The sequence below is a fragment of the Pteropus alecto genome, unplaced genomic scaffold, assembly GCF_000325575.1.
Source record: "Pteropus alecto unplaced genomic scaffold, ASM32557v1 scaffold339, whole genome shotgun sequence".
Taxonomy (NCBI): Eukaryota; Metazoa; Chordata; class Mammalia; order Chiroptera; family Pteropodidae; genus Pteropus; species Pteropus alecto.
The window spans coordinates 1,389,479-1,398,115 of record NW_006442509.1 but is presented as its reverse complement, the minus strand read 5'-3'; the positions used below and the strand labels follow the sequence as shown (position 1 = coordinate 1,398,115).

Sequence of the window (8,637 nt, the reverse complement as noted above, 5' to 3'; positions counted from 1 at the left end):
GCCTGGACCCTGATGAGGAGGGGTCCGGCCCCTCCCCTGGAGCGGGGCCTGGTCTCCTTGGGCCACAGGCCCTGAGCCGGCGCCAGCACGGACTGGTCCTGTGGGCAGACTGGAGGCAGAACTCATACTGATGACCTTCTCTCTTTGGAACTTCTTTTGGGGGAAGCGTTGCTGAGGACAGGCTAGTCGGTCCTGAGTAGGCGCATTGCTGGATATCATTTTTAAATATGGCTCTTAAAAACCTGTCATTTCAAATAGGTATTTGTGTTATTACTAGGAACATAAACATGACATGGGTAGGAAAGGGTTTCATGAATCACAGTGGAACCGATAAGTTAAATTTGACACATTAAAATTGGTAGAATTCTACTTGACAGGAGTCACCATGAAAAGGGTTAAAATATAAGCAAGGCCCTCACTGGGAGAAGGCATTTGCGGCACGATTTCAGAACACAAAAGGTCTGATACGAACCATGGAAAATGACTACCGACCAAGAGGAAGATGACCAAAGAAGCGGCCGAGAAAATGCACGGAGTGGACAGCGACGAGCCCGTGAACTCCGGAGAAGGCGCTCGGCGTCGCCGGGACTTGGGGAGAAGCCACGTGTCGGGTCCGCACACACCCAGGGGTGACGAGCGCGTGGGGTCCGGAGCACGCAGACGGCACACGCCCGAGCCCAGGCGAGGCGGCAGGAGGTCCTCGCCGTGAGCAAGGCGGCGCGTCGAGGGACAGTGACTGCAGCTTCGCATCCACGGGGACACCCGGACCAGCCCCCGGCGTCGGGAGGGTGCTGAGTGTGCCCCGGGAAACAGTTCGAGGAACCAGATAGCTGCCAGGTGACTCGGTGTGGACGAGTCCCAGGAAGATGACGCTGCAGCGAAAGGTGCTCCGCGGAGCTAAGCACGCACGGGCCGCCGGCGTGGAACTGAGCGGGCACCGGCCACTGTTCGCTTTGGGCGCACTGCCGGATGGAGGCGAGCGGGCAAGCCCCCACTGCCCCCACACGCCCAGGGCTGGAGGCCTCGCCCACTCGGGCGCCTTCTCCGAGGGGAAGGGGACGGCTCTGGGGGCTGTGAGCAGGTGTCAGAGCTTGGGGTGGGCAGCGGTGCTGCGAGTGTTTAAGGTGCGCTCCGCACTTCTGGGGGTGTCTGGGGAACACCGGCCTGACCTCGCCTCCCTTCCTCCTGCCCCAGTTCCAGATTTTGGAAGGTTCACCAGCATCCCCGATGTGCCCTCCCAGCTGCAGACGGCGTCCCTGGAGGACCTGCTGTGCCCACACGCCCCCCTCTCCGGCGAGGACGACGCCGCCCCCAGCTGTGCGACCTCCTCCCACACGCCCTTCAAGGCTTTCCTCAGCCCCTCGGAGCTGCATGCGCCCCGAAGCACCGACAGGAAGCTGCCCCCGCTCCTGAGCCCCCTGCAGGACCCGCTGGTGGACAAGACCCTGCTGGAGCCCAGGGAGATGGCCCGGCCCAAGAAGGTGTGCTTCTCAGAGAGCAGCCTGACCTCGGGCGACAGGACCCGGAGGAGCTACTACCTTAACGGTAGGCAGGGCGGGCCCCGGGCGGCGCCGCACAGCGGCCGCGGCGGGGAAGGGGGTCTGGTGGCCAGCTGGGCACGGCTTCTCTCTCCGCTTGGCGAGGCGAGGACAGTGTGCCTGGGAGGCCAGGGGCTGGGGCTGCGCCCGTTCTGATCCTTTTCCAATTTAAAGAAAATCGAGTTGCTCATCTTCTCGAGGGTACGAGTTCGTGTACAGCCTGGATGCCAGTCCCCCTGGGGGACACGCTTTGCAGATGTGGCCTCCCAACTGGTGTCTTTTCCATTTTCGTAACAGTGTTTTTTGAAGAGCAACACTATTTAATTCGACAAAGTCTGATTTGTGGACTTCTTTTCTTTTATACACTTCATGCTTTTTGTGTCCTATTTAGGAAATTTTCGCCAAAGTCAAAGTCACAAAGATGATCTCTGCTGTGTTCTTCTAGACGATGTATAGTTTCAGGTTTTACGTTTAGGTTCCCGGCCAGTCTCAAGCTAACCTTTGCGCGTGGTCCGAGGTCTGCATTAGGTCTCCAGATCTCGCAGCACCGGTGTCTTCCTGGTGAATCGACTGGACGTATCTGTCAACGGCCGGCTGCCCGTACGTGCACGCGTGTTGCGGGGTGCTCCGTGCTGCCTGGGCGTGTCGTGTCGATTCCAGTGCACGCGGGCTGGGTGGCCACAGCCGTACACTGATGCCCTAAATCAGGGTGTCCAGGTTCTCCCGCTCCGCTGTTTCTTCAGCGTTGTTCTGGCTGTCCTGGTCCTTCGCATCTCCCTGGGACTTCACAGCCAGCATGCGCTGGGAAAGCTGCTGGGGTTCGGTTGGGGTCGTCCTGGCTCTGCAGGCCCAGCCGGTACCCGGCGAATGACACTTTGACGGTGGTGGGTCTCCAGGCCCGTGAGCGCTGTGCCATCGTACATCCTTCCGCTTCCTTGGTTGGGCAGGCATTTGGTCAGACGTCACCCTGGGCATGCTGAGTATTCCTCTGAGGGTGTTTTCGGATGAGTGCAATATTTAAATTCACAGATTGAGTAATGCAGATTACTCTCCTTAACGTGGGTGGGCCTTGTCCAATCAGTTGAAGGCCCAAAGAGGACCAAAGGGCCGACCCTCTCTGGAGGGAGAGAGTTCGTCCCGCCAGCGGCCTCCGGGCGGGAGCCACACCATCAGTCCTCTTAGTTCTCAGACCTTCGAACTCAGACTGGAACCACAGCCTCAGCCCTCCTGGGCCTCCGGCTTGCTGACTCACCTTGCAGACCTTGGGACTTGTCAGTCTCCATACTCATGTGTGCCGATTTGCCAGTTTCCTCCCTCCCTCTCTCTCTCTCTCTCTCTCTCTCACACACACACACATACACACACTCACGTGCATACACACAACACTATTGGTTTTGTTTTTGTTTCTTTGGAGAATCCTAACAAATGTAGCCTTTATTCCTGCAGATTTTCTGGACTCAATTGTTTGTTTTAGCAGCTTTAAAAAAAAAGATTCCTTAGGGAGGATAGTCGTGTCAATTGTGAAGAAAGACAAAGTCCTTTTTTTGTTTCTAGTCTGTATGCCTTTTATTTCTTTTTCTTGTCTTACTGCATTGGCTAGAACCTCTGGAACAATGTCGAATTGGAATGGTGACAGCGAGCACTGGTTTCCTTCCTGGTTTAGGGGGAAAGCATTCAATCCGTCACCGTTAAGCATGTCAGCTAAGGATTTTGTAGGCGCCTTACCACATTGAGGATTGTTCTTTAATTTCTAGTTTGCTTAGAGTTATCATGAATGGATGTTAGACTTTGTTGAATGCTTTTTATCCATTTATTGAGAAGAGCATTTGGTTTTCTTTTGTAGTGTGTTAATATGGCAAATTACATCGATTGATTTTTGTATTTTAAAACCACCCTTGCATTCCTGAGATAAATCCCACTTGGTCATGATGTATTACACGTTGTGGTGCTGTTGGATTCAATGCGCTAAATTTTTGTTAAGAATTTTTCCGTCTGTGAGGGATCGTGGTCTATAGTTTCCTTGTAATGTCGTTTTCCGGTTTTGGTGTCAGGTTAATGTTGACCTCGGTGAATGAGGTGGAAGGTGTTCTATCATTAATTACCCAGAAGAGTTTCTGTAAGGCTGGAATTATTCATTCCTTAGGCGTTTGGTCAAATTTACCACTGAGTCTTGAATTTTCTTCGTAAGACTATTTCCCCTCCACACGTTCAGTTTCCTTCATTGATATAAAGCTATTCGAATGACCTGTTTCTTCTTAAGAGAGCTTCGACAGTCCAGTCACGAAAGTGAGCTCTCATGCCTTTTAAGGAACTGGTCCATCTCGTTGAAGTCGTCAAGTTTATCGGCATGGAGTTTTCCTCGTGTTCTGTTATTATCCTTCTGGCATCCGTAGGATCTGTAGTCATGCCGTCTGTAAATTCTGATGGTGGTATTTTTTTTTTGTCTCCTTTCTCCTTTTCTGTAGTAAAAGAGGTTTGTCGATTTTACTGACTTTTTTCTTTGAGGAATAGGTTTTTGGCTAGATCTTAGAGGGCCCATGTTGGGCTACGCATGGTTTCTAGAACATCTCGGGGGGAGCTCATTCCTTCTATCTGATTTATACTGTAGAGAGAGAGGGAGGCAGGGGAGTGTCGGGTTCCCCACGAGAGAAGCGCGTTAATATGGGGGCGGGGTGCGCGTCGCCCCTCTGCGCCCCTCGTCTGCACCGACACGCTTCTGAACAGTGTGTTTGGTTCTCAGCTTTAAATCCCGAGTAACTTCGGCAGATTTGCAACGTGATTCGGGGAGGAATACACTGAAAACTACAAAGCGTTGTCGAGAGGAACTAAAGAAGAATGAAATAAATGGGAAAATGTCTTGTGCTCATAGATCATAAGACAATATGATCAAGACGGCAAAGCTCCCCACATCGATCCACAAAAATCAGTGCGACCCCTATTGACATCCCACTTGGCTTCTTTGCAGAAATTGACAGGCTTATCCTAAAATTCAGATGGAAATGAAAGGGACCCAAAATAGGCAAAACGATCTTTATAAAGGAGAACAAAATTTGAGGGTCCACACTTCCCAATTTCAAAACTTACTCCGAAGCTATAGTAATCAGGACGGCGTGGTGGCCGAAGACGGACAGACAGGGCGACGAGAGCCGGCAGGCCGGGAGCGAGCCCCCGCGGGCGCAGGTCTGGCGTGCGCCAGGCGACCCAGTGCGGGGAGAACGGTCCTTTCAGTGAGCGGCGCTGGGACCAGGGGGTATTCGCATGCAAAAGAACGAAGCTGGACCTCACGACACGTATGACGATTAACGCGAAATGGATCAAAATGTTGGAAGACCGAAAGGAGCGGAAACCAAAAAACTCTTGGGAGAAAACAGATAAATCTTATGACCATCAATTTGGCAATCAATTCTTAGACGTGACACCGAAAGCATGAACAACAAGAGAAAAAAATGATGCGTTAGGCGTTATCAGAAATAAGAACTGTACGTTTCAAAGGAATGCATTTCGATAAAGTGAAAAGTCAACCCACAGAATGGGAGAAAATATTTGTAAATCATGTATCTGATGAGGGTGTAGTATCCAGAACATCTTAGAACTTTCGCAACTCAACAGTAAAAAGACAAATCATCCAATTAAAAATGGGGTAAGAACTGTAACAGCTATTTGCCGAAGAAGACATACGAATGGCCAATGAGCATGTGAAAATGCACTCAGTGCCATTGGTCGCCAGTGAAATGCCAATGAAAACCACAGGGGGACACCACGTCCTACCCCCTCGGAGGCCCAGATGAAGACGGCGGACCGTGGTCGGGGAGGGTGTGGAGAAGCGGAGCCCTTCGGACCTCGCCTCCGAGGAAAATGGCTCACAGGTCCTCAGGGCCAAACAGAGTTGCCACGACACCGGCAATTCTGCTCCGAGGTGCGGACCCAAAGGAATCGAAAACGTTTGTCCACATAACTTTTGTCTGAACTTTTTGTCTGTTCATAGCAGCATGATTCCTAATAGTCAAAAAGTGGGAACAGCCCAGACGCCTGTCCCTGGGCGACTGGATAAACGAGAGGTGGCATATCCGTACGACGGAATTGTCATCGGCCACAGCAGCAGTGAAGTTCTGACAGACATCAAACAGGGGAGGGACTCGAGGACACGATTCCGCTGACGGCTAGTCACCCAAGGCCACGGACTGTGTGGCCTCGTTCACGCGAAACGCCTCAGCGGGTCGGTCCCTCGGGGCCGGGTCAGTCATTGCGGGTGTGTGTGGAGACTGTGTGACTGCTCATGGGTATGCGCTTCGGGGTGTTTTGGTGACAAAAATGTCTTGGAAATAGATGGTGGTGATGGTCGCACAGCTCTGCGGATAGAGCCGCAGACTGTAGAAGAGAGAATTTTGCAGTATGTGAATCCCGTCTCAATAAGCGCCATCCCGAGTGGCTGGGGCAGGGTGTGGCCTCAGCTCCTTCGGCTGTGAGTGGGGTCTGCAGCCCCACAAAGGGTTGCTGTGGGGTGAATGAGTCACAGAAGGGGTGTGCGGGAGCAGAAGCCCACCAAGACCCCTTTCCGCTCTGGCTCAGAGGTCCGAAGGCTGTGCTGGGAGCGGCCGCAAGACCACTGGACACCCTGCCCCAGCGCCCGGCCCTCTGCCCCCACGGCTCCTCTCTCGCCCTGCCCCAGGGCCCCAGACAGGGATGTGCCAGGCTCCGGGTCACGTGGCTCGGGCGGGGCCCTCTACCTGGGCCGGCCCCGCCCCTGCGGCCCCTCCCTCGCCCTGTCCCCTGAGGCCTGCAGGGCCTGGTCCCTGGACCTGGGTGGAGGGACAGGCCACGCCCATCGTCAGCAGTCTGCCAGCGGAGGGGAGGTGCCGACACCTGCACTTGTCAAGGCCGTGCTGACAGCGGTGGCACTCCCACGTGGGAGCCACTGGGCTGGGTTCTGGGCCGACTGGGTCTGTGGACACGGGTTGGGGCCGAGGGAGAGTGAACCAGTGCCCTGTGTCATGGGCAGAGCAGGTCCTGGCGCTTGGCGTGCGTGCCACGCAGATGGCCCCTGGGCAGGGAGGTCCCGGGGCTTCGGGGCGGCTTCGGAAATGGGCTGGTGGGGAAGTGTCTCCTGCTGGGGCAGCCTGCACCTGTGGCCGCTGCCACCTGTCCCTCCTGTGCGGCTCTGTCTCAGAGGCGGTGACAGCTGTCACTGGCAGGGTGTTTTCGAAGAGCATGGTGGTTCTCAGGCTGTGGACACCATCGTGGCTGTGCGGCCAGTACTATTGACCTTGGGGCTGCTGCTGGGCCCGGAGACTGGAGGGGAGGGTGCTCGGAGTGCTCGGTAACCTCGGGACATGATCGACAGTGGGTCCCCCCGCCCGCCCAGCGACGCCCGCAGACGGAGGGGGCGGCAGGGGCTCGGGAGCCAGCCTGGCCCGCGCCGGCCCCACAGGCGGCGGCACGGCGGGCGCTGTGCGTGTCCTCAGGCCAGCCGCTGTCTGCCATCCACGTTCACCCGCTCGTGGGGTGGGGGCTTTGCGACAAGGAGAATCTCCCTGACCCAGGTGCTGGGCAGACTCCCTGGTGACGGGGACAAGGAAAACAACCCTGGGCTGTAAAATAGGCCTAGAAATGTTTTCGTCTGTCTCGAAGAGACGGAGAAGGACTTAGCGTCCCCGGGTTCCCGGGGGACTCGCCAAGGAAAGGGAGGAGAGGAAAAGGCCCCTTCCGTTTGAGACAGGAAGCTCGGTTTTCTTTTAAAGCTGTATTTACCGTCGCATCGGGGCAGGAGGGGTGCGCCCCACACCGGATCGAGGCCAGGGAGGGGCAGGAGTTAGAGCTGACTGCAGCAGTTAGGCCGGCCCCTCAGATGGGTCCTGGAGCGCGGGCCGGAGAGGGCGGTGGCTCCAGACCTCACGTCAGGGGCCTGGCCCGTGTCGCTGTCCGCCGCTCCGCAGAGATCCAGAGCTTCGCCGGTGCCGAGAAGGACGGGCGCGTCGTGGGCGAGATCGCCTTCCAGCTGGACCGGCGCATCCTGGCCCATGTCTTCCCTGGGGTGACACGGCTCTACGGCTTCACCGTGTCCAACATCCCCGAGAAGATCAAGCAGGTGTGGCCCTGCCTGGCCGTCTGTCCCAGGTCCCCTCCCGACCCGGACCCCTCCCGACCGGGTCCCCTCCCGACCCAGGTCTCTCCCCACCCGGGCCCCCTCCCCGCCTGGGCCCTTCTCTGTCCTGGGTCCCCTCCCTGTCTTGGGGTTCCCCCGTCCCAGGGGTCTCCTCTCTCCTCCGGGTCCCCTCACTGCCACGTCGCCTGTGGTGCCCACACAGCTGTAGGCCCGGGTGGCTGGGGGTGTCTGAGGAGCAGGCACCTTGGGGTGTGCTGAGCTGGTGCCACGAGCCCCTCTGCTCGCGACATCTGCTTTGTGGCCTGGGACAGCTCAGGGGTGGCTCCTGGGGCCACAGAGCACTTCGGCCGCCCCCACGCGTGGGAGGGGTCGCCGTGCGCTCAGGCGTGACCCTGAGCCCGGGAGGCCTGGCTCACTGGGGTGAGGTCGGCTCTGGGCCTGTTTTCCCATCCACGCGGCTTCACCTTGGGGACCCAGTCGCTGTGCCCGCCCTGGCCTCCCGTGGTGGGGGCCGTGGCTCATCCCCACCCGCCTCGCATGCTGTGTCCACAGACGTCCATCAAGTCCCTGGACGGCTCTGTGGACGAGAAGAAGCTGCGTGAGCTGACGCACCGCTACGTGACGCTCATGGCACGCCTGGAGAAGCTGGGCTACAGCCGCGAGGTGCACCCGGCCTTCAGCGAGTTCCTCGTCAACACCTACGGCATCCTGCAGAAGCGGCCCGACCTGCGCGCCAGCCCGCTGCACAGCAGCCCGGCCGCGCTGCGCAAGCTGGCCATCGACATCGTGCCCCCGAAGTTCCTGGGCGACTCCCTGCTGCTGCTCAACTGCCTGTGCGAGCTCTCCAAGGACGACGGCAAGCCGCTCTTCGCCTGGTGAGCCGGGCCCGCCGCCAGCCTCTCCTGCAATAAACGTGTTTGTTCCAAACCTGGGGGCCGCCGTGCCTCCTGCGCGTCCCCTTGGCCAGGGGGAAGGGCCGCGTCCACGAGGGAGCGC

The 8,637-nt window shown here is 57.3% G+C and overlaps 1 protein-coding gene across 1 annotated transcript in view; it reads left to right on the top strand.

The window, feature by feature from the left end:
* Window positions 1-8,637, top strand: part of SPATC1L (spermatogenesis and centriole associated 1 like) — a 12,726-nt gene extending 4,089 nt beyond the window's left edge. The window contains exons 2-4 of the mRNA XM_025040299.1: window positions 1,242-1,545; window positions 7,472-7,623; window positions 8,194-8,637. Of these exons, the coding sequence (XP_024896067.1) occupies window positions 1,242-1,545; window positions 7,472-7,623; window positions 8,194-8,520 (783 nt within the window). The 3' untranslated portion in view covers window positions 8,521-8,637. The remainder of the gene's footprint in view (window positions 1-1,241; window positions 1,546-7,471; window positions 7,624-8,193) is intronic.